Raw genomic sequence first — 26472 nt, 5'->3', positions numbered from 1 at the left:
ATAATCACTTCTATTCCAATATATTTACATTGGGCTAGGTAGGAATATTCGACGATTGTTACGGAATAAAAGTACCCTAATATGTATACGGACAACTTTTGACATCAGCGTAGGTTTTAACTGAAACCGAAAACCAAAACCTATTGATTATGACATAACTATGCTTACGTATTTTGAAGGATGTTTTAGTAGACGATCCAAACAAAATTGCTTATCTTCATTTAGTACCAATTTTCACACTCAATATTTTATCTGTATTGAATTATTTCCAATATTTTATCACAGTTTCGTGGACTTTAATTGTACATTTAATCATGTATGCTTTTAAAAAAAATGTTAATGTTATTTCCAAAAGTCAACAAGGAGTTGATGATGAGATTCAGTATGAATCACAATGAGAACAAGTATTACGATATCTTTTATACAGTGACCAATGTGTACTTATAGGACAGTCATATGTATAATCATTGCAATTATCTCATTTCTATTTTAGTATCTAAACAAACCTATTGTAACACCTTATCTTGGAACATGGTTTCTGAATGTACGCCGTGTTGACCAAACCATCCAGCTTTTCTTCATAATCCATGGTTTAGTTGGGAAAGATGGTGGTATGCCGAACACGCAATGAGAACTGCGACTTCGGGCTTAGAAAAACTTAAACAGACAATCATAAGGAAGCGGTATTGATCGGGGCAAATCAAAAGCACTTCCTTCAAATTTGATTTGGCCTCCTGTTGACAGTAAGCCCTCGGCTCATTATTGCTTGCCGCGCGTGTCCAGCTTGACATACACTAATGGATAAGTAATAAAGTTAGATGAACGTGGATTGCCTTTAGGTGGCCACTTCAAGTTTTTGGAAAGCGTCAACATTTGATCAAGGAGCAGGTCTATCAGTAAAAGACGAAATTGTTATATTTTGTTGAATGACGGGGGAACGTATTTGATCTTATGAATGTTTTGTCTGATTGCCCCCTAGTTCAGTGTTTAAACTCATAAAAACTCGTCCCTGATTTGAGACTGATAGGAGCTCACGAAGATCAATGCTGGGTTTGCCACGGTTCCAGTGCTTGCTGATATTCTCCCGAGAGTGTCTTATTTGATTATCAAGTAATCTTGGTGGACTGGGAGCGTAGATAATGAAGTCTGGTTACAACCTAGATTAGTTTACCGTACGAACTCGGAAAGAATAGTCATTCTTAACGTCAGGCTGTATTACTGTATTCGCTACGAGGGGATTCAATAACAACATCCAATGTGTATTTTTCTTAAGAACAGGCAAGATGACGAATGTCTCCAAAGACCCACTTAACTTTAACTTGTGTTACGTCTGAGAGTTCTGTCTGACTAATGATTATATGGGGTTTGATGGTCGCTTACACATAGCTTCAAGATTTTCCATAGCGGAGTGAATATTCGCTGCGGACCAGTTTCTATCTTTTCCTTCAACTACAACCTAATATGAAGATATCAAAAAAATGCACTTCGTGGGCAAACGTTTAATTATACAGATGTTATAAGTCGCATCTGTACAATAAGTTTAAAACATTTGAGAATTGACAGAAAGATTTGTTTAGCTATGTAACAGGGGAAACAACTCTTATATTTGCTAGGATTGATTTCTCGGTCTTACAATGTTTGGTGGAGTACCCGGTTCTTTTTAGTATCCCCCGGCGATTGTTATTTCAAACATTTGTTAATGGTAGGAATTGATCATTAGTTTAAGAATGAATATAGAGATATAAAATGACAATCACTAGTATGTACAACCGTGATCGTCTTTAGGTTTTTCTTTAAGAAAAGTGGCTAAGTGGTTAAGACGCTGGCTCGCTAGCCTGGAGGTCGGGTGTTCGATCCCTGCATTGGCCGAGAAAGTTCATCCCGATTTTTCGACGTGGTTTCCAATTGTCAGTGATGCAGGGCGGAGGGGCTTACAAGGAAAGCTGTCTAGTCCTTCGGATGAGACGAAAAACCGAGGTCCCGTGTAGATATTGGAATGCACGTAAAAGATCCCCTGGCAGTTGGAATTCGATATAAGAGTAGGCGATAGTGCCGCTGCCCGGGCAAAATTTCCCTCATAGCACACTGTATGGCGTATGCCCGTCTTCATTAGCCCAGTATAGGAGCCGAACAGTAGGACGTTAAACCCCATTTCATTTCATTTCATTTCTTTAAGAAAAAAAAGTAGTTTGATATCAGAAAATCAACAACGAATTATTAAACTCACATGATCAATGTTAAACAAGAAATTTGAAAAAATGATTGTATATTACATTCCGAAGTGAGTGACTGAATGAATGGGTGAATGAAATTGAGTTTCAGGGCACGTCAGCTCCAATCGGGATTTATTGCGCCCTGCATATGGTGGTCGCAACGAGACAAATGATCCCAGAAATATATTTATATACATAACAAGAAAAGAAAATCAAAGATAATTTATAAAATTAAGAACAAATATCACAATACTTATGTATATAAATGATCAAAATGAAAGAATGTACATAATATAAATTCGTCTCTATTGTAGGTCGGAGCCACGGTGGCTAGGTGGTTAAGACGCTGGCTCGCTAGCCTGGAGGTCGGGTGTTCGATCCCTGCATTGACCGAGAAAGTTCATCCTGATTTACCGACGTGGTTCCCCCTTGTCAGTGGTGCAGAACGGAGGGCCTGACAAGGACAGCTGTCTAGTCCTTCGGATGAGACGAAAATAAACCGAGGTCCCGTGTATACATTAGAATGCACATAAAAGATCCCTTGACAGTTGGAATTCGATATAAGAGTAGGCGATAGTGCCGCTGCCCGGGCAAAATTTCCCTCATAGCACACTGTATTAGGGTATGCCCGTCTTCATTAGCCTAGTATAGGAGCAGAACAGTAGGACGTTAAACCCCATTTCATTTCATTTCTTTTGTAGCTCCGGATTCCGGTTGGTAATATTTTGATCTAATATTCACGAGATGCTTCCCAGATGTTTGTGTTGACATGCAATTCCTTAGTTAAACGCAGTTATATATTTTTTAATTTTATTTGCATTGATAAGGTTCTGATTATTTAAATCTATCCATCGTAATAAATTGATATTTATCAGAATTATTACGTCATGGAATGCTGTGTACGTGAGTTAAGACAAGTGAACATCAAACACCATTTGGGAGGCTGGACCAACAGGATGGGTTCCTTTTTCTTCACTTGAATTATGACCCAATGACCTCCAGCTTCAGATTCCGTATATTTACGTCATTTGAACACTTAAGACATGGAACTTTATCAGATAGACACCGTTTTCCTTATTGTAGTAATGACAAGATTGATGTTAAAACTGCACTCGTGGAAAGTCAACAATAAACGTTAGGTGTTGTAAAGATAGTGACTTCTAGTGTCTGGTTTATTAAGAATCAATCAATTTCCACTGTCACTGCATCTTGTGGGTTGTAAGGTCAATATGTGTTGGATTAGATACAGACCTTCTGTTATTATCAAATGGTTTGGGGGTTTTTTTCTGAAAGGAGGTTACATAGATGAACATTAATTATCAATGAGGGCATTAAACTATACGGGCTGCAGAAAGTAGTAGAGAAAGTAGTGGGTCAAATGCCCCAATGCTCAACATGGCCTAACTGTTTTGTAAAAAAAAATAGAGAAGCATTGGGGCAACACCGATAATGTCAAGTTAAAATCATGCGCTTTTGGTACTATTCGAGAGATGAAAGTAGCATATTTAGTTAAACATCACACTTGTGACACAAAGCACAAGACTTACTGTATCCAATTTATTCATATTATCCCCTTCATGGTTGTATATAAGAATTCTGAATAAATACTTTTGAAATCAAAGCACAAGGCGCTCCCATCTCAAAACACCACTTCAAATTTCTTTTAAAAAATGCCCTGCCACTAGCGACGGCGGGTTGAAAAAATCATTTAAGAATAACCTGAGAGAAGTTTTACACACCCATCATAAAAATTCTTCGATTTTTATGTCACCCAAACCTTGTAAAATTAAAGGTCGTCCTATACGCAAATGATGACATCACGTGCCATGAATCATGTCAACATCCGTGTTGGAGCAGACGTGCCATTGGATAGTAAATATGTCGTGATACCAGCAATGCGAAGCCGATTTGCTCGGTCTCTTTTTGCGATTTTTTCACATGATTGCAACATGTGCTCTTCAACGAAAAGTTGACCAAATGAACGCCTCAATGGCAGCAGACCCCCAAGCGGCCACCAGCAGGTAAGAATTGCCAGGACTCGCCGGAGATTACTCTTTGATGGCTGGCCACGCATAGAGTTAACCTATTGAATTTAATCATATACCTAAATGGAGGAAAATAAACCGACCGGGATTCCCTTGGTAGCAGCGAACAAAGTTGGAAGAGCCGTTCATCAAATTACTCGTCGAAATTCAGTGGTTCGAGAATTGTGGTGTATCTTGGTGAGAGCCCGGTTAGTTATTCGCCTGGGCAGGTTTGCTCCCTTTAGTTCAGTCAGAGTTTCAATAAAGTTGCTTGTGATCGCAGCTCAAGGCGTTCGTGAGTTTGTCTTCATCGGTGTGTCGCCCAGTCTTCATACCGAAACCTTTCTGTGGGTCAGAGTCTTTGAGATTTTTAAATTAAATATGGGTGGTTGATAAGGAGGAATTGTAGCATTATATTAGTGATAACAGACATCAGTTTATTAAATATATAATTTATTTACATCGGAACAGAATATCAAACAGTTACATAGATACGACATGAACTAAACTACATCGGGAACTAGACTAAGAAAGGAACATATCAGGGCGGTAAATAATTATATTACATCTACCATTCCGCCCCTTTGCCAAGGCAGCGGCTGAACTCGGGCGAGTCCATACGCCGGTCTCTCCGTCTCTCTGCCCGTCTCTCCTCCTCGTCGCCCCTCTGCCTAACTGTCAGCAAACTCCTCGTTATATACCTTCGGACAACAGATAAGACTCATGATCATACATGCAATTGTCTCTTTAATCTTTTGTCTCACATGCTAACTGACCAGTGCGTATTCCTTTGAATTAATGCGGAACGTGTGGACAAATCATATGTAGTTTGTAAATGATATATGGGATTAATTACATGTTTAATTAGAACGTGTGTAAACAGAAGTATATACAGAGTTGAAAAGTCAATATCATATATTATCAAAAACAGCTTAGGTCACTAAGTTCTATGCACCTAAATGATCGTTCAATGTGATGAAAGTTATAGAGTACCGGTACTTTGTTACAGAATTTTATCGAAATTCAAACAAATTATTCCCCTTGGAATTACTGCTCGTCACAAAAATGATGTAGTAAATGTAAAGTCAAACATCTTTTTTCAGTCTTGTCATTGAAATTTCACATATATTATATGACCTTACACCCTTTGATATCGTATAATTCTAACATGTCCACACTAACCAGGAAGCATAATTGGGATCAGGGCCAGATTTACTTACTTGTGGACACTAGACCAAACTCATCAGTGGGCATGTTTCAGTTAGGGTAGGTTTTGTGGGCCCTGGGCCAAACTCATCATTGGGCTTCCAGATGCCAGTGGACCTGGACCAATGGCCTACTATGCCTATTGCTTAATCCGGCCCTGATCGGGATGCCTGATGCTATTTACAATACGTCTCATAACATGTATACTACTAATGTGGTGATCCATGATAAGTCGTCTGTCACAGTACTCTCTAAAACATGTCCGCAAGGGCGCGAAGATTGATAAAGGAGAGGGATGCGAATGTTTTACATTTACACACCTTTGGTGGTGCAGCACAATAACAGTGTACATGAAGGATAACAATGTTTAAATTGCTTACTCATGGACGCGTTTTATTCATTTTTATCTGAAATTTAGAAATATTTGACTTTGCGATGACATATCACTGCCGATTTCAGCAATAATGAGGCTTGATAGTGCCGAGGGAGATGTTCTGGTATTTGTTGGTATTTTAATCTCCAAACCTTTAATTATGTCGTGTCATACTGCAACGAGGTAATATAGATTTTACTGCCGATCAAAGCGAGAATGGTTACATGTGCACAATCTTCTTATTGCATATCTCCATTTAGTATTCTACCATTTAAATCTCAACTGCCACTGTAGTTCTAAGAAATATATTCAATTATATATAAGTGAAATATAGATTTTTAATTCTTAGTTTATTGACAAGTACATCTAAATGTCTATCATTTACAATTCATTGTGCATTCACCTATAATATTACAAATATTTTATCTATTGCTATATTTAAAAATATATATTTTACATTTACATAATATACATTATATTTACATTATTGTATCATAATTTTTTAACAGAATATGTAATAATTTCTATTAACATAAAACAATAAATAATATATAGCTATATAATAATATATTATTCACATTTTTTTAAATTGCGCAATGTAATGCATCTTTTGAAGCGTCTTAGCGTCTTAGACTGAACTCTTAACTACAAGTTAGGAAACTTTAAACGTTATACAGTGAAATTCAGTCATAGACCGGGAAGAAGATTGGGACAATGGGGACACCCCCCGCCCCCTAATTTTTTCATAAAAAGTCCCTTTACTTTTTCTAATTTTCTAATGAGATAAAAGATCGAAGGCAACAAATGGTCAGAACCCCTTCCCTGTCTATAGCTGGGGCAACACCGGCATATTGCAACCCGCCATTTCCGCTTCGGAAACTGACCTGCCAAATCTGGGGTTTTGACAAATGTTATAAATTTCAAATATACAATACACCTTAAAACGTATTACAACCAATGAATGTAAAAGATCCTTAGCATCTTGACTTGTAGGCATATAGTCTAAATGCTATTTTCTGAATGTTAGAAATCACCAAATGTGGTCTAAAAGCATAAAATCTACAAAAGATTTTCGGATTCTTTAAACATTCGTGGGTCAAGCCTTTTTTCCGGATTCCCCTTGGTTCGTTCGTGGGGCTTAACGTTGGCTTCCACCGAGAGTGATATCGCAGACAATTTGGTATGCCTCTTTGAAACCAAAGAGTTTTAGAGAGCATCTTAATTAAAGCAAGAACGTCGATGCGAGGCTTTCAGAAAATGGTAAGTAAAGAACTTGCTGGAATTGAAATTGCAGCGACAATATTTACATTCAAAGACCAATATACAAACAAAATAAATATACAAACAAAATGAATATGCAAACAGCGCATCATGACAATTGCCATCTTTTGGATTCTTTTGACGACTTCACACGTAAAATGGCACATAATCCAGAAACAGAAACATCAACAGAGAATATAATATGAACAATTCACATCAAAAACAACAATAGTCTAGGTTTATTATCCTTTGAAGGTTTTCTTACAGGATTAACCAAGAATACAAATCCCCACAGCTCACGAATAATGTTCATAGATCATTAACAGTAACACCGAATACACTGTCTTTCCAAAGTTCTTTTTTGGGGATTTACGATTTGAAAAATTTATTGGTCATATTTAAAGCGGTCATTGTCAAATATTAGATAAAATGGTCACCTACAACCGCACTCACCAACCACCATGTCGTCATATTTATATTTATATGTGATGACGCCATTATCATCGTAATATAACACAGATATAGGTTCAAGTTTAGTTGGTACACAACATGCCCGGGAATATAGTTTAGGATTGTATCCATGCATCATCGTCTGAATAATGGCGTGTTTTGTTGGTGTCAGGTGATCTCCGATAGGATTATAACACTTCCCAATACATTCAAAAGCCTGAAAATAAGAGAAATAGAATTAGAACTAAACTTCAGTAACGTATGTCTCCACCTCTAGTAACCGCACGTCAAGCAACTGCATATCGTTGCGTCTTCTACCGAACTGTAGGTGTTGTACTGACTCTAGCATTTTAAATGGCACATATTATACCGCATACAATCGTGATTTTAAACAATCTCCGAGACCACGATACCATATTAGGAAAGCAGTTTTATTCAAGTTGACATAAAGTTCATGTCATAATGATTGTTATTGATTTTGTTCTTGTGGTTTTTTGTGACCCTTAGGGCACATACTTGGTCTCATGGGTTGGGGGGGGGGGGGGCGGGGGTGATTCTCAGTTTTATTCCAGTTGACATAAAGTTCATGTCATATTATGCGTCTCCCCACCCCACCCCACCCTTCGCCCGCAAAACCAAAATCCGGACCTGTAAGAGCTGTATAAGCCTACGCTTCAACATCTATTGCTGGAAGATCAACTTAAGAAAATAGGACGCAATTATTTCAAGTTCTGGAAACATATGTGGGGAGATTATCACAGCTAAAATAAAAGTAAATCGGTATGCTGATTTAAAGTGCAGTCATTAACCTAGTTAGATTATTCTCTGATTTATTTCTGACACTTTTTTATATATAAATATTCAACATGCCTATACACAATCGTTATATACCATTAAACAAAAATATATTAAGCACTGTTACGCCTTATTTCAATAATGAGATTGATCTTTGCTCTATCCAACTGTTAAAGAATGTTTATAGGATATGGTTTATCTTCACATGCTATTAGGAATTTCAATTGTTTTATTCTATGAAATGTATAATTTTGCTTTATGTTATCAAGTCAAACACCTGCATTATAATTACCCGATATATATATACCTCGCCTAGGAATTCTTGATTGAAGAAATTTGGATGGAAGGACACCTGTATATGAATTTCAGTGGCCAACCTCCTCAACTATTATCTCTAATGTCCGTAAATATACATTTGTTAGAGTTGACATTTAAATTAAATAAGCGTGTAATTTATTTAGATTAACGGTGCTTGATTGCGGATCAGATGCCCACCGGAGTTTTTGTTTTTGGTTCGTTTTCGACCGGAGTCATCGAAAAGGTATCTTTTCGGTTTTTGTTTGGGAGAAGATGCTTTCGGAGTTGCTCGGGGAAGTGGGGCGAAAGTCTATTCATTGTTCGTTTCACCACCGTCTACATTGCAATATTCATCCATATATTAAATGTTTCCTTTCTAAAAATTTGACTGAAGACAATTTTCAACAAAGAAATTAAAAATTGGCCTTCATTAATATTTACGAACATACAGGGCAGGCTACTATGCAGTTAATATACTCCTCAAAAAAAGAAAGCATAGTGAAACTTCGTCGCCGGTATACCCTCACTCTACCATCGCCTCGTTGCAACAGGAACCAAACTGTTCTCCATGGTTGCTGTGGCCATACCCTGTGTGTTTGAACCAACTAAATCGGATATGACGGTGTCGGCGTATTTCAAAGCAACAGCTCGTAATCTGGTTTCACGTAGGCGTCTATGGACTGTCTGGTCTGAGATCCTACGTCGTCCAGGAATTGCTGCTGCAGTAGAGGTCGCAAATGACGTAACCGGATGTGACGATCCAGGGCAGGTGAGGTCACTCTTGTTTGGCCTGAGTTTGGGCGGTCGTGTGTCGAACTTCGCTGTCGGTACCTATCCCAAAGGCGAGAAGTGGTACACTGGGAAAAGTTCAACAGCCTGGCTACATCCGTCTGGGTTGGATTCACCTGTTTGTAACCGACCGATAGCGTTCTTGCGTTGCTCTTCGTTCAGATGTGGCATCACATGGCTCGTTGAGTGTTTACATGTGCAACTGATTTTGAAACCGAGAACCCCGGGATTTTACAGGCCTTAGATTTGGGTTTCATGAGAAAAGCTTGCGAAGTTGTTAAAGTCATGCATGCGTCTTGGTGCAATCAAGGGAAAAAAATCGGCAAAAAGTGCGACCAGTCACAATTAGTGACCCTACATTTAAAACCAATAATAAATTTCTTTTATCCTTACATAATGACATTAAAAACGAGTAAGATTAATGGAAACAACGATCCCGTTCAAATAAAAAAAAATGATGAAAAATGGGCTGTACGTTTCTCTTTTTGACGAGTATATTTTGAACTTATTTAGTACGAAAATCAAAAATGAGCAGTTCATCACCATGAAAAGGTTTTTGTCTTTTTCGATATAAGATATTCTTGTGGTTGTAAAAGTACGAATGACGCCCAAATAAGTTATTCGTATTTTTGCGATCACTTTCATATTCAGACTGCTTGTGACTCTAGCTTTGCCCAGTTAAGGGACGCGCCTTGCGTTATAGGTCTAAAGATTTCGAACCCTGTTAGGGTTTTTGCACCCCCTCTGAAATAGAAATAATAACATGTTTTTAATTCGCTTTTCAAAACTATAATTATATATCATATATAATAAACAAGTTTCAAACATATACCGTGGATCAGATATACTACAAATGGACTATATCATAATGTTCCATGAGAGATGGACACCACGCCATAAAACAATTGGGGTTTTATGCACCCACGGGATCTTATTCCTCATGCAAAATAAGCCGTCACGACGCCCATGACTTAAGAGTATGGTATTTTGTGTGAGCGCTCGCATATCCAGTGTAATTTGAACAAGAGAGAGAGGGAGAAATGGGGTTTAACGCAATCTGATTAAAATACATATCTATATTTCGTTTCGTTTTTTATTAATACTTTCGACGGCCTACACTACATGAAGATCTGACCGGTTGTTGCGATAGGTCACGTCAGAGGTCATACGAGCCGCAAGTGAGCCTATGACGTCAGGCATTTGATTTAAAACCAATCAGCATTAGAGTTACTAGTGGATTACCCACAGTTCCGTGCAAAACACACCTAAAGCTCGCCGTAACAGACTGTTTCATTGGCTAACGCCTCACATCAAGTAGAACGCCTGTTATATAACAACTCTTCCAGATCCTAGTGTAGTAAAGACAAGTAAAACGAAATTTTGAACTACAAAAACGAAATGAAATAGGATCTGTGTTTTAATCAGATTGGGTTTAACGTCCACTCGACACAAACTAGGTCATTTCGGAACTAGTAATTTGAACAAACGTAAAGCAATTATTGTATAGTCTAATGATGGCAAACACAATTTATTTTTTATACAAATCAGAAACAAATATTATAAAGTACTTGGGAGCCACGGTGGCTTAGTGAGTAAGACGTTGGGGGCCGTGTTCGATTCCTGCGTTGGCCGAGAAACTTCATCGGGATTTTCCGGCATAGTTCCCGCTTGTCAGTGGTGTAGGACGGAGGGCCTGACAATGGACAACGTATAGTCGTTGGGATGGAACGAAAAACCGAGGTCCCGTGTACGCCGTGGTGTCGCTGTCCGAGCAAAATTTCCCTCACAGCACACTGCATGACGTTTGCCTGTCTACATTAGCCCAGTCGGGACAGAACATTAGAACGTTAAACTTCATTTCATTTCATTTTTATAAACTAATGAAAATGTGGGAAAACATCATACAATAGCACAATTGGATTATTTCTCGATATTTCTTTTCGATATTAAACCTTCAGAACACTTTTCTAGCCGTGGGCAATATAAAGAAGTTGTGATGCTTTAATTTCAATAGGAGAAGGGCATTGATAATTTATTTAGTGTATTTGAATTGAATTAGTCATTTTTCAATTTCTGGGTCATTTAGGTTTCATATGGCGCGTACTAGCTAGGCTGGTTTATTAACACTCCCTGGTTCCAGATAGAGGAAGCTTTCCTTTAAGATCTTCTATAACCAAATACCCGACATTCTCAACCTTATGCTGACTGTGATACGATCTGACCTCTTCATTCAATACTGGTCCGGATACTCGTATTTTATATACAGGTGACTAACTAGGTTAGCTATAGACTGATAGTACAGGTAATATGAAGGCATAGAACGGATGTGATCAAGTGAGCTAGAAGTCTGTTCAGTTTCTGGTCTTCTAACCTTTATATAATCAACAGAATACAATCATAACTCGCTAAAACGATATCACATTTAACCTGCATGTACTAGAAATATGTCAACTAATACGGTATCTACTTGAACTGGTCAATATTGACAACTGTCTGGAGGAATATATAACCCAAATACGTTTAAAGATACATTATGTAAGATTTAGATAAAGAGCTAGCCACTCTTGCTATAATAGTTCGAAAATGAATAATGTAAAATGAATAATTTGAAAATTTTATTCAAATCACTCTATTGCGAGCGAAGATATTAGCCTTGAAGGTTTGACAAGACGTGTGCAATAATTTCAACCACCGTACTGGTTGTTCGAAGCTAAGTCTCTTTCCTCCATTTTTAGCTTAAATCAAAATATGGCTGAACTGTTATAATCTATGTAATATCGGAGAAATTCGATGCCGTCGAGAGTTGATTATAACCTGGATAAGTTAATTAATGTCTAATTAATAATTTAGAAAACATTTCAGGCCTAAAGAAAGACCTGCAATAGGCAGATTTAGCTCTTGCATAATGTATGTTTAATATTACATGTTTTGCACAATGATGAACTGGGGGGGGGGGGGGGGGCTAAACCTATAGGGTCTTGGTGATTTCGCTCACCTAGGATGCGAGAAATCTTTTGAAAAACTGACTGTTAATAGAGTATATCCTGAGAACGAAACCTTCAGGGACTGTTCTGCTTACAATTCATCAAAAACTACCTAAATTCAAGACTAGAAAAGCTGACTTAAGATGGTTAGCGTCTGAGCCAAATTTCAATTCGTCAACAGGGTTCACAGTGACCAATACAACAGGATTTAACATTATTAGGACCAGAATTATGGAAGGATAACGTTGCCAATATTATTTCATTGTTCACGGTGCAAACTGCAAATGTCAGTAGTTCAAAATACGTATTTTAGTTTTATAATTTGCAATTTCCATTGCTCAACAATACCAATGTCACGGTGTTAAAATACAGAATACACTTTTCAATAATACAAAAAACAGTATAATAGTTATTTTGCACATTGCACTTCTGCATTCTGCATTTTGCATAACCGACAAATGCATAATAGAACCTTGCATCGTAGAACATATACCTTATATGGGATCTACGACGAACCTCATTTGCATACGGAAAAAAGTCCGGACTATAACGGAAGTTAGCACACATATTCCTAGCGCCAATAAAAACCTAGATAATTATATTAGAAAACAACATTTTAAGACATATTAATGTAAAGTATATATGTAATAGACCCCCCCCCCCCCCACACCTCCAAGAAAAAAAAATACTATTACCGTAAACATACTGATATATCGCACACTAGGCTAACTGAGCACGCAGAAAAGGGGTACGTCCACGCTGCATCAAAACGCACCGAAACCAGCTTTGGTGGCAAATCGTTGTTTTTTTTTATTTCACAGAATCAAGGGATTAATAAACTACTAGACTGCAAAATTCGAGAAATCTCCTATTTTGGCTTTTCAAGATACATTTCCGTAAACATACTAAAATATTGGAAATTCGGTTTAGGGTAGGCTCACTGCGCACAAAATATCTTCTAAACTAGCTTTGGTGGCTCCAAGATCTTTATTTCACCAACTCGACAGATGCATAAGGTATGAACATGCCAAATTTCAGTAACTTTCTATGATGGCGTATCGAGTTATATCATGGCAAAGTTGTTAGTACCCGGATCCTGGATTCAATAAACAAAGGGTACGCCCAAGCTGCATCACAAAGCACCCAACCCAGCTTTGGTAGCAAAATGTTTTTTGTTTCATGGAATCACGGGATGAATAAACTACTAGAATACAAAATTTCAGAAGCTTCCTCTGCTGGCTTTTCGAAAAATATCACCGTAAACATACTAAAACCATGGGGGAATCGGCACGCAATAACTTCTAAAATAGCTTTGGTAGCTCCAAGATCTTTATTTCACCAAATCGACAGATGGATAAGATATGAACATGCCAAATGTCATTAACTTTCTATGTTGGCGTATCGAGTTATACCACCGAAAGTTTCCTAGCACCCGGATTCGAGGCGGGGTTCGTAGGTACAATAAACAAGGGGTACGCCCACGCTGCATCAAAAAGCACCCAAATCAGATTCGGTGCCAAAATGTTTTGTATTTCACAGAGTCAAGGGATAAATAAACTACTAGGATACAAAAATCCAGGAGCCTCCTATGCTGGCTTTTGGAGATATATTACCGTAAATGTACTAAATATGTGGGGGAAACGGGTTAGGGTAGGCTCAGTGGGCACGCAATAACTTCTAAACTAGCTTTGTTGGCTCCAAGATCTTTATTTCACCAAATCGACAGATGCATAAGATATGAACATGCCAAATTTCATTAACCTTCTATGTCGGCGTATCGAGTTATACCACCGCGAGTTCAGTAAACAAGGGGTACGCCCACACTGCACCAAAAAGCACTCAAAACTGGCTTTGGTGGTAAAATGTTTTGTATTTCACAGAGCCACCATAGTCAAGGGATGAATAAACTACATGTACTAGGATACAAAAACCCAGGAGCCTCCTATGCTGGCTTTTGGGGATATATTACCGTAAACGTACTTTTTTCCGTATGCAAATGAGGTACGTCGTAGATCCCATATAAGGTATATGTTCTACTATGCTAAGTTCCATTGTGCATTGGTCTATAATGCAAAATGCAGAATGCAGAAGTGTAATGTGCAAAATAACTATTATACTGTAATTTGTATTATTGAAAAGTGTATTCTGTATTTTGGTATTGTTGAGCAATGGAAATTGCAAATAATAAAACTAAAATACGTATTTTGAACTACTGACATTTGCAGTTTGCACCGTGAACAATGAAATAATATTGGCAACGTTATCCTTCCATACAGAAAAACATGTTTGCTATAGAAGAGATGGTCACCACAACAAGGTTGCGGATCTTCACAAAACTGTGACGCGTATTATGACGTCATTGGATCGACGTATTATTCACAGCTATGCAACAAGCTATTTGACTGGTTAGTTCCTTGTACGCAGCACTTTGTAAAATTGATTTAAGAAACGGGGAGAGTTTCTATGATAAGACAGGATGAATATATCTATCTAGGATGGTTAACCAGTGTAGTGTTTTACTACAGAGGAGGCTTACCTGTCAATAACCCTTATATTTAAATACTTACCATATATTTTGTGGGTGCTACTATTACACCATGAAGATTAATTTTTTGGAAATCCACGGTCATAGGTTTTCTCCGACAACTGTTTCTTCTGTTATGTTTAGATCTGCTTCTTTTTACGCGACTTAAATGCTGAGAAGAGTTGGACAATTTTATTTGAGGTTTATGATCGGACTCCATTTCTCCAGTCCGAATTTCATCACGATTACTATCAATTTCATGTTGTATTAACTCCTGAATTTCATTTTCATGTTGTTGATGGGGGTGATTGTTGTTAGAAAAAACAACAAGTAATGGATCATTTTTGTCCATTGGATTAACATCTATATCCATATCACCGTCGATAACACCAGAAAAAACACTCTCAATTCTCACTTCCAAAACCTGAAATGAATTAACATTTCTCACCCAACGTGTCACAGCGGAAGTGACGTCAAACACTTCCCATTCGCTGTCATGGCGGTACACATGTTTTTGAGATATCAAATTGTACTTTTCGTCTTCTGAAGCAAATCGGTCTAATATTTCGAATACTAATACTTTCCTGTCGACTCCCATATAAATATTTCTATCTCTAATAACCAGAGTGTACAACCGCAATTCTGCTAATTTGATTTCCTCGTCTTTGCCCATACTTGTTATGTTAAAGGCTAGGGTATGGATTCTTGCTCTTTCCCCTTGTAATTGTGTATTGCCACTTAGTCCACCAATCTCTTGAACTGAAATAGTAAAAAAAAAACCTCAACAGTAATTTGCAATATGAATGCTATGATACATAGCTAACAAGTTTGTGAAGAACAGTAGCTGTTTTATAGTTTCGCGAAATGGGTGGATTGGGGTTTAACACCCAATCGTTTTGCGAAATGAATGATATGGGGTTTAACCGTTTTGTGAAATGAATGATATGGGGTTTAACCGTTTTGCGAAATGAATGATTAACGTTCCATATGGAGACCGCCAGTGCCTATTTGATTTCCCCTTCTACCTCTTTAAGTTGTGTGCGACCAGACTGAGTGTCCTAAGGGTAATAGCATACTACCACAAACAGGGCCGTATTTAGCGCCCCGAGAAATTGCGCCCCCACCCCATCTGAAAAATCAAAAATTATTTGACAATCTTTCAATTATAAAATAATACACTTGATTATGATCACATAGTGATGCTCTTAAGACACAGATCAGTCGATCGGTTTTAAGGGCGCCCACACGCCATTGGGTTCGTTTGCCCTGATCGAAACTTCTTATATCACATACGTGGAGGCTATGCGCCCCCCACTTTTAAAATCCCACAAATAGTAGCAAGCTGTACATCTTTGAAAATAGATCGGGTCCGTCGTACAATGTGTACTACCTTTTCAATGTATGAATATTTAGAATTCTCCACACGACATCCATAAGAATGGTCGTATTAAAATTGATACAGGGTTAATATTTCGGATGGACACAAGTTCTCACCCTATAAACAAACATCCCGAACAACCACACGTAAGTCTCTTAAACGAGATAGTTAATCATAACATTTACTCGGTTCAGTTATAGAATAATTTAGTTAGACATAAAATTGATAATCAAATGCCTAATCTTTGGGATGGTTCTACCCCGACATATTGTTTTAAAAAATTATTTTTTCATCTTATGTGAACAAGTTTTTTTTTAAATTTTAAAGCTCCCACACTATACTCTTAGTCCAGATATTGTAATAAATTTGTGGTAATGTTCTCAATAATCTAATCGGTTTAACAGCTCAAATGAGAGGGGGTCTTTTAATAGATCAAAGATTCTATATTTAGATTCTGATGTTATTTCTATACATGTATAAAGGTGTGTTATCATAGCAAATTTTAAAAAAAGATTCCGTGATGGTATTCGAGTGCATCAAGAACTGAAAAGCTTTTCCAGCTCGTTATGGATAAGCCGTCTGCTACTGGCATTTCCTGTTTCGATTTATCACACTTTCTTTCTATTTTCTTGACAAATTGAATAGAAAGTTATTCATGTGATCTTTAAAATGATAATAAAGTGTTTATGAGGTTCCCCACGAGAGAGTGAACGTGAGTATTAGCACTTCTGGCCAATTAACTTACACGTGTTGTTACCTATTTTGTTTTCTTTATCACCTTTAGCAAATTATTTGATATGCTTATCACCATACATTGCTATAGAAAGACGAATTCGCGCCAATTTTATAATCTGAATGGTGGTTACAGGAAACATTGCTGTGAAGTCATTACGTCTACCTACTCACCCTATAAGGATTTGAACCGTTATTTTTGGAAATAGATTTTTAGACGAAAAGTAGGCGTAGATTTCCGGTATTTTTTCTAAATATTAATAATAACCCCAAAGACCCAATTATACTTAATGAAAGCATGGTTCATAATAAAAAAACTGTTAACAAATGAGAAGGATTTACTGATAGTAGCTATAGGGTTTTGACCGAAACAATGAGAGTGGATTTCGGAATCCGAAGCGCTACCGGATCTGATGTTTCATTTGGATTAATGATTGATTGGCTCTGAATGATGAAATATTTGTCTCGAAAATTAAATCGGGAGTCGGATTGTTTACTAATTTTAGTTCATTTAAAGCGCATTTTGTCGTTATATTTGTGATCGTAAAAATTTTAGCTAAAACAAATTGTAGTCCGATACAAAATCCAATGAAATTGATAGTTTTGTTAGACCCATATCAAACAGGGGTAGGATTTAAAATATAGCAAACTGTGAAATATTGAGACACTTATGGAAGCTAATTGCTACGCAGTTTAAAGTTCCAATTTGCTGAAAAATGTTCTTCTCAAGCATAATTAGGTCATCTGTTCGAACCTCTAAACGTATTTTGACTAGGCCTTAGAACATGTCTTCCACTCAAATTAACCGTATAATGTTAGAACCACTGAACCTAGCGAACTATCTTGGCATATACATCACGCCAACGCCATCGTTCATGTAATCATCTTTTTAGGCGCGTGAAATGAAATGAAATGAAATAAAATGGGGTTTAACGTCCTACTGTTCTGCTCCTGTACTGGGCTAATACTCTTATATCGAATTCCAACTGCCAAGGGATCTTTTACGTGCATTCTAATGTATACACGGGACCTCGGTTTTTCGTCTCTTCCGAAGGACTAGACAACTGTCCTTGTCAGGCCCTCCGTTCTGCACCACTGACAAGGGGAAACCACGTCGGAAAATCAGGATGAACTTTCTCGGCCAATGCAGGGATTGAACACCCGACCTCCAGGCTAGCGAGCCAGCGTCTAAGCCATGCACCTAGCCACCGTGGCTCCCTTTTAGGCGCGTAATACATAATAGCGGCTCCGTTAAAAATATATTATAATAATATTATAGAACGTTAAAAAGGCTTCCCTTGAAGTATCTCGAAAGATATAACGTTTCTGGTAGCAAATATATTTTTCAATTGATGGTCATGTATTTTGGATCGCGGCTGTTGAGGATAAATATCTTTAAACTGACTAAGCTATGGCTAGTGGGGCAGTCTTGGTATTTATAGAAGAATCTTAGATTATCTCTTGGAGTCGATTTTCCCATGGTTTATGTTTAATTTGTCTTTGTACAAATACCAAGGAGTACAATAACATAATAAAACACTGGAATCAAAGGTCAAAAACCGGCCTAGTATTTAGAGCTTTCAAATATTTTTTTTTTTTTTTGCTTTTCTCTCTTTCTTATTAGCATTTTGACTTCTTTTATAGGCTAAAACTACATAACAATGCATTTAGAACAAGAACGTGGTCCAGTTTAGTTTATAACGTTTGAACAATGAACTAAACTGGCTCCGTAGTACATTAAACATTTAATTTCAATCCGAATTGTATCCTAATAAATTAACACTAGGAAAATATTACCCTGGTGTGAAATGTCTGACTTTTTACCGAATCCATTTAATGGTATTTTAAGGGGTTCTTGCACGTCCACTAGCACAGAGCCATCCAAGAGGCCGGCGAAAACGGGCAAGCGATCATTTCCGGAAGGCATTAAAATACTTAAAGAGACTCTTTCGACACATTTTAGCCTGTGGTTTGTAAATTCAAAACCATTTTTATTTACGATGGCCTGAGAAATTTGGGATTGTGACATTAAATGACCGTATATGCAATAGCTTTCTTCGAGTATATCTCGATATATTATAGCAATTCTGGGAAATACACTTTACAATTTTTAAAATATCTTCTTAAAAAGAATCATATTTATAAGCAGTAAGAAAAGAAATCCAGTGAAAACTATAGCAGAACAATGGCAGTATTAACAAAAATTTTCTCTTATGATTTTGCACTCAGGTTTTTAATTTTACCAGTGCCTTACATACATGTCAATCACATTAAAATTACTGTTAAACCAGATGTCTGTTATAATGCCTAACCCACGACGGTATGGCATCATTTGTTCTGGCAATGGTGTGCTGGAAATTCTTCACATACGCCACCCATCATATATTTCGCTATCCGAAAGACGAAAATCAACAGTATCGCACAACCAGTTACATAATAGTTTCTTTCTTAAAAGCATTTTTGACTTAGAAAATATAAATAGAAAACCACTTGCTGTCACTTTCGATGTGTTAAGCGATCAACGAGGAAAGCTTATCTTATCTTAATGTGTTCGTATATATAGTCCCTCCGCTCTAATTAGACTACGGTGTAGAAGTAATTCACCCCCTTTTTTCGTACGTTAGACTTTAAATTTATGTAACTTTCCAACACGTTCTTCAGCTCGCACTGCGAGAATTAAACTATATAAATAAGTCCATATCAAAATTGCAATACGCTGCGAACATACGAATGTTGGCTATTGTTTAAAGATTTTGCCATTCCAGATGTGTTGGTGGGTAGAATAGCTTAAGCTGTGGTTTCAACAGGGATAACTACTTGAACCTATATCTTTGACTGCACCGATATTGACATAAACAAACAAAATAATACAAGGAAATATCAGATAAGAATCGATACTCTACGTCGCAATTTAACTTATTACACATGTTTCAAAAAATTCCCCGATTTCAACAAGGATAACTACTGCAACCTATTTTTTGAACGTAGAAGGTATTATATTGAAAGAAATTAGGGCTACAGTAAACTGTAGTAGGTCTAATACATGTATCTGATAATTATGTCTTTAAACTTTGGTATTCGTTTTTAATTTTTGGCATCCATTACTTACAAACAATTAAAGTTATGTAATATTTATATATAGCACTACCTACCGTCGTCATTAATATTCATATAACTTCTCACAATATTAGCTGATGGATTTGAAATCTCTTCTTTAGAGAGCATATCATATAAATCCAACATATATTCAGGTGCTTTTCTCGGCGGACTCTTAAGACGTAACGTTTCCGTTTCAGAATAAAGTTCACTTTCGGTAGGATCGGAAGCCGGTACATCTATCGGCAGTTCAACTTCTAACTCTGGTAATCCTTGGAATAGATTACCGTGAGTATTACTTATATCATCCAAGCTTAGATCCCCGTCGTAATTTTGGTCACTAGTATCATACTCGTCCAGATCATACTCGTCCAGATCATACTCATCAATGTCCTCAAATAGTGTCACGGATTCGGTGTTATTAATGTTCGATGTTCCTACAATTTGACTGGGACGGGTGACAGCTGATCTGGGCATCAGTAAGATGGTCGCCAAGGCCAGATAGTGCACAAGACGACAAGCCATCTTCAGACGGGAATTATGAATATTCTTGACACCAACTTTCCAAATAAGTCGTTTGTTCTTACAAGATGGCTTAAAACAAAAAGATACGCTGTAATTCTACAGTGAAATGACCAAATTGTTTCTTTCCTTTATATCTAGTCTACTTTTTGACATTTTGGGCGGTCTGTTACGACAGCAGATACCACAGGCACGAGGCGCATTTTCTACAATTTTTTTCATTGATAACATGAAACCTGTGACGTGCTGAAAGTCCGGTAATTATATATGCCACACGTCTGGTGCAAGGGAGCTGTTAACTTTCCCGCCAATTTAACTCGCACTGAATATCCGATAACGAGGATGTATTTAAATGCAAGTGGTTCCTGCAAGAGATTTCAGGTAAGATGTTCTTATAGAATTCTGTGGTATTGAACTGACGATCAACCTTTTGTCGGAATTATAATGAAAGGCAGACAGCGCATGGTTTTATATTTAAAAGCATTGGTCGGTCATATAAATCTCTCATATATCTCTTATCATTTTTATCCAATCTTACGAATGCTTTCACTTGTTTCAGACGTAAACCACAGAATAGAAACAAGTCTATTCTATCTGCCAACCAGATAACCATGGTTCCGTTAGTTCACCTCATGCTACTAATGATATTCACTTGTCATTGTATTTTTATTACTTGCACTGCATTTGTAGATTACCTTTGTTTTAATCAAATCACTCAACAAATGAAAACATTAACGCAGTTATCAGTAAGTAAAACAGGATATCCTCAAATATTTTACATTTTTCAACATAATATATTTGAAAATATTGTCGGGATTACTGACGGTGTGTTGTTTTTAACGATCGTCGCCAAGAGTTAATACTGAAACTCAAATTTTGATTATAAATAATTGTTGAATATTTGTTACATAACAGTGAAAAAAAAGACGAAATAGGTCATATTTCTAAACATTCATTATTTCCCTTTAAATAATTTCCATTTATGATAACACAGTTTAGTCACAGCTGCTTTGTTTTAATCCGCGGTGATATATAGTCCACAATTCAAACACAACTTGTCCTCTAATAAAATGTTTACATTGTAGATTGCCGTAGAGCTGTAAAGAACATGTAGATAAACAGGTGGAATTGCTGGATTCTTAAACTAATCTTCTACTATCACAAACTCACTTTCTTCTAAATCATTTATCACTTGTACCAAACAATGCCATATTATAATGGTTTGTTTAGTTCCAATCTTGTTTCTACCACAACATAGACAGGTATAAACACGTGGTCTATTAATGCTTTAAGTAAGTTCTATAATATGAGTTATTTTTTTATATATATATGTATGAATGTATTTAGATATGATGTTACTGCTATGGATTGTTCGTGAGCCATTAAAAGACGAGTCATAAATCATAGATCTCAGAGCTTTTGGAGAGGTGTTGAAAACATTTCTCAAGTATAATGAATAACGACGAATCGCTAATGTAAGAAATATAAATAAACAAGATAAATTCAAGAAATATTAAAATCATGCTTAAAGTAACAATCCTTTTCCCATGATGAATTAATTCGTTATTAAGTCTCTTTAATTAATTCTATTGAGCCATGTCTACTTGTGTAAAGTAACAATCCTTATTTAATGATAAATAAAGTCTCTTTAATTAAGTGTTAAATTGAGTTATTTACACGGCAGAATAATTTCTCTTATATCGCAATGTAGATCAAATTTAATTCTCATCCTAGGAGTTTGGTTTTCAAGTTATTTGACTACGTTTTAATTTGCGTTAATTAAGATGTTATCAGGGAGAAGCATTTTATCAACTATCTCCAGAATGAGCATCTAATTTCCAAAATCTCGAACACTGAAACTTTCATTAACACAAAACGTGGGCTCACCTGTCTCACAAAATATAGTATACTTTCCTGGGATTGCGAATTTCACTTACATTTGTGTTCACTATCGGTGGTAGATTAGATGTTATGTAGACTATAAAGATGTTGAAGAAAGACGAGTGGTTATACACGGGTGAAGCAAGTTTATCTAAAATGTATGTATTGTTTATAATGTACAGGTTACATTTATTTATCTTTAAATTACAACTTGTCGTAACATCTGCTAACCCCCAAACTGCCACCGTAGGCGATACCGTATATAACATAAAAAAAATTGTTGCATGAAATCACTGAAAGTCTTTTGTAAATTAAGATTCAAGCGGGTTTTTAAACCAGCACAATCTGTTGCAAGTGAAGTGTTCTGATTTGTCTCAAAACACCCAATAGTGAAGATAATTTTATTTGCAAAGTGGTCGTATGCTTTGAGATTGTCACTTACTGTGGAAGCGGCAGTTAAACGCATATAGCCACAGCAACCAACACTATGCTATTGCTACACGATCGTGCTATGTCTGAATCTTATAAATCTTAGATTTTGTCCACGAAGTTCATCGAACTTTTGAATTTTGTGACAATTAATAACAGGTTAATTGAATTTGCGACTAAAAACTTTGTTTTAAAACTATGTTTCAAGCCTTCTGTGATCACAGTTCGTAGAAACATTTCGAAATGCATGTACGGGATCATGGGGCCATTAAAGTCCTTGTCACCGCTATTTTCTGCGTGTTCTTAATACATTTTTTCCTAAACTTGTAGGGGTTGGTCAGTAAATGTACAGTTAAATGTATAACATATCTGTGCGACAAAGTTTCAGGTGGGCGTGCAGTAATCCTGACCGGACTGCCGATTATGCGACTGTTTTATGCGCAACGTCACTATGGGGAGCTCTGGAATCAATCTTAATTATGACGTTATGTTTAATAATAATTTGACGTCATTTCTAGTGGCTTCTTCCGACTTGATCACAGTCATCTAGGCCGCCCACACCATTCTTATAAGATGGTAAATCTAGTATTCAGAACGTACTATGCCACTACTGATCATGGATGCTTGGCTTTAGTTGGTTCTCTGTCCGAGTTTGGTGCATGGAACCCAACAAAAGGCATTCACGCCAATCAACACCCAGAAGGAACGTGGGAAGCAGAAGGTAAGAAAAAGATTAAGAAACAAGCACGCCAGGTTGATTTGTTTTGTTTTGGGAGGTGGGAGGTGTGAATCTTAAGGAAGTTTGAAACGCCATATTTATAGTGTTTATGTATCTTCCTTTCCAACAAATTTTACAAGTTATTTACAACGCTTTATCCTCCATTTTACAAGCTTTATATTGTTATACTTTACTTTTCCCCAGAAAATTTGGATTGTATTGAAAGCAAGAATATGGAGTCAGATTTATTCCAAGAATAAATTTGCCATCGTTTTCAGTATGGTCGAAGAGCAGGGGAAGAAATCACATGCGGAAAATCGTGGTGGTCAAATTAAAATGTTTTTAAGGCAACAATCTTTTCATTGGCTAAGAACTGATATTTCTACTTTGATTCTAACTTCCAGCCAATGAAAAGGTGAATTTAACAAATTTCGGTCCTTATCAATACAACTGTTATTTTGCAGTGAGTTTGCCCGCCGGTCAGGATTTAGAATTTAAATGGGTTATTGTATATGGTGATAACTATGCAAGATGGGAAGATAGACCGAATAGATATATAAAAACACCAGTAAAAGATACGGTTTATACATCAACATGGAACGAGGAAATGGAGATTGCAGGTATTTGAATAGTTTGTCATATAAATAGTACATACGTCCACACACCCTTTCCCCAGTGGCGGGTCCCGAGGACGTTGAACCCCATTTCTTTCGCTCCCTGTCTCTCGTTTTCTGAAAATCATATTAATCCTGAATATATTTTCGCATCTTTCTATCTTTTTGATATTTTTCTTTTATAAATCCTTTCACTGTTCGAGTTAAATAAACTTGCTTAATGAATCATCTAGAAAAAAGGGAAATAATGTATCTAAAATGAGATGGCAGCTAATATATTTGATAATTTGGGTGTTTTGTTCTCACAGGACCCCACGTTGTGTTTGCCTTAGGACTAGGATCCCACAATTTCGTAATATGTCCTGGTATGGATCATCTATAATGTTTTGTATTATATTTTTCAGAACTAAAAAGCATACCAGTCGTTTCTGCTTTGAGAAATCGTAAACGAGATTTGAAGCCAATGATTCAATTGTCTGAACTAGAAAGCCAAGCGGAAGCTGTCAATAGAAGTCTGACAGGTGGATCCATGCAACAGATTAATGATAATCTCACTAAAGAACTTCAGTCCGTGAGACGAATGTCGCCTTTATTACGAGACTTAACAGAGAATCACACCATGAAGGCCAAGAAATATTCTGTTTACAACAGGCGAATATGCCTTCTTATTGCAAAATGTGTCGCTCTTGTTTTCATTATCTCTCTATGGTGCTTGTTAGAATTGTAATATTGGTATATATAAATAAATAAATGAGTCTCACTTCGGGAGAAAAACAATAGTCTTATGTTAGTAAAGATAAAGTTCTGTTGGCAAACAATGCAACAATACCGGTCACTGAACAGTGCTTGCTATTTTGAAAAAAGAAATTTAAAAGTTTTAATGATCGACGAAAGACTACTCGATAAATCAATGCATGATTTCCAAGTACAATCAATACAATCCCCCTTTTTCAGAATTATTTTTGCTTAAATATCAGTGAAAACATTAAATTAATGCTTGTTATAACAATAAAATACGATACAGTTATTGATATGCAATTTAACCAAATTTAGTAAATGGCCGAAATTATGACTTCCAGTTATTTTGCCTACGCCATTGGTCGTGGAAGAAACGGAGATATTGTGCCATTCTGTTGTTACTATCAACATGTATTCACGTAATAAAAGCGGCTATTTTTTCTATTTTTTTTTAAATGTGAAAATGGCGCAAAATCATAACTTGAAGACTAGCTTTCTCATTTTCTCTAGATGAGATATTGCAAGTTTTGATTTACTTGAAATAGTGACGGAACGCCCCACCCCCTCTAAACCAAAGTAAGTAAACAAATATTTACCGGCGACAGTGAACCTCTAGACAGCGGGCATTGTCTCTAAATTAACTACGGTAAAACAGATGGAGAATTGACCAGAAAATCTGCGGTATATAAGGGCACTCCCAAAGCTCTACATAATAAACATTACAAGGGTTTACGTAAATGATACAAATTAATTGTGATAAAAATGCTTTGCCTGAAGATGTTCTTCTGAAGATCGAGATACAGTTTAAAATTTTAATAAAGAGCACCTCAAATAAACATGTTCCTTTTTATATGAATCAACCTGTAATGTCAATTGGAAAAGTTGTTTTGACCTTACGGCGTTTTTCTTGGAATTCTTTTTATCTCATTAACTATTTACATATGGAACTGTATATCTAGGAAAGTAAGAATTAACAAGAACAGTCTGTTTACATGCACCGAAAAACTCCACTTAATTCATTTACCAAATTAATTGAAATTGTGTATAGATGTCTCCAATTGAACATGTTAAAAGGGGTATTTGCCTTACTTACTCCCGGATCGAGATATGTCGCATTTATAAAAGGAAGCATCTCCAGTCCAGAAAGATTAGCTACTTGGACAATGGCTCTAGTCTATAGATAATATAAGTTGATAGGGTGTTATCTTTTTTGATCGATTTTTGTCTTTTTATTTAAGGTGGGGTTTATGTGAGAACTTAAAACGAAATGTGAACAAGCCAATTGTGAGGCTGATGTCCCCCGCCGAAATCCCAAAATAAATGGATGACAAATATTGATTAATTGCACATTTTTTCGAAAGTATTGAGCAATCAAAATGATTATCTATACATAGTCTAACTAGAAAATGTTCACAATCAAATTCACTCAAGGTCTTGATGTATCTGGTA

At 36.6% G+C, this 26472-nt stretch overlaps 1 protein-coding gene across 1 annotated transcript; it reads right to left on the bottom strand.

Annotated features, from left to right (window-relative positions):
• Window positions 1-7509: 7509 nt before the first annotated feature.
• Window positions 7510-20598, bottom strand: LOC126809638 (bone morphogenetic protein 10). The gene is made up of 3 exons (XM_050534308.1): window positions 20178-20598; window positions 14959-15668; window positions 7510-7743 (listed from the first exon to the last, which is right to left on the bottom strand). Exons 1-3 carry the CDS (start codon window positions 20596-20598, stop codon window positions 7510-7512), a joined length of 1365 nt encoding a protein of 454 aa, XP_050390265.1.
• Window positions 20599-26472: the final 5874 nt, after the last annotated feature.

Source organism: Patella vulgata, chromosome 2, assembly GCF_932274485.2.
Source record: "Patella vulgata chromosome 2, xgPatVulg1.2, whole genome shotgun sequence".
Classification (NCBI taxonomy): domain Eukaryota; kingdom Metazoa; phylum Mollusca; class Gastropoda; family Patellidae; genus Patella; species Patella vulgata.
The sequence above is the reverse complement of the archived record's forward strand: the minus strand, read 5'-3'. Positions and strand labels throughout refer to the sequence as shown.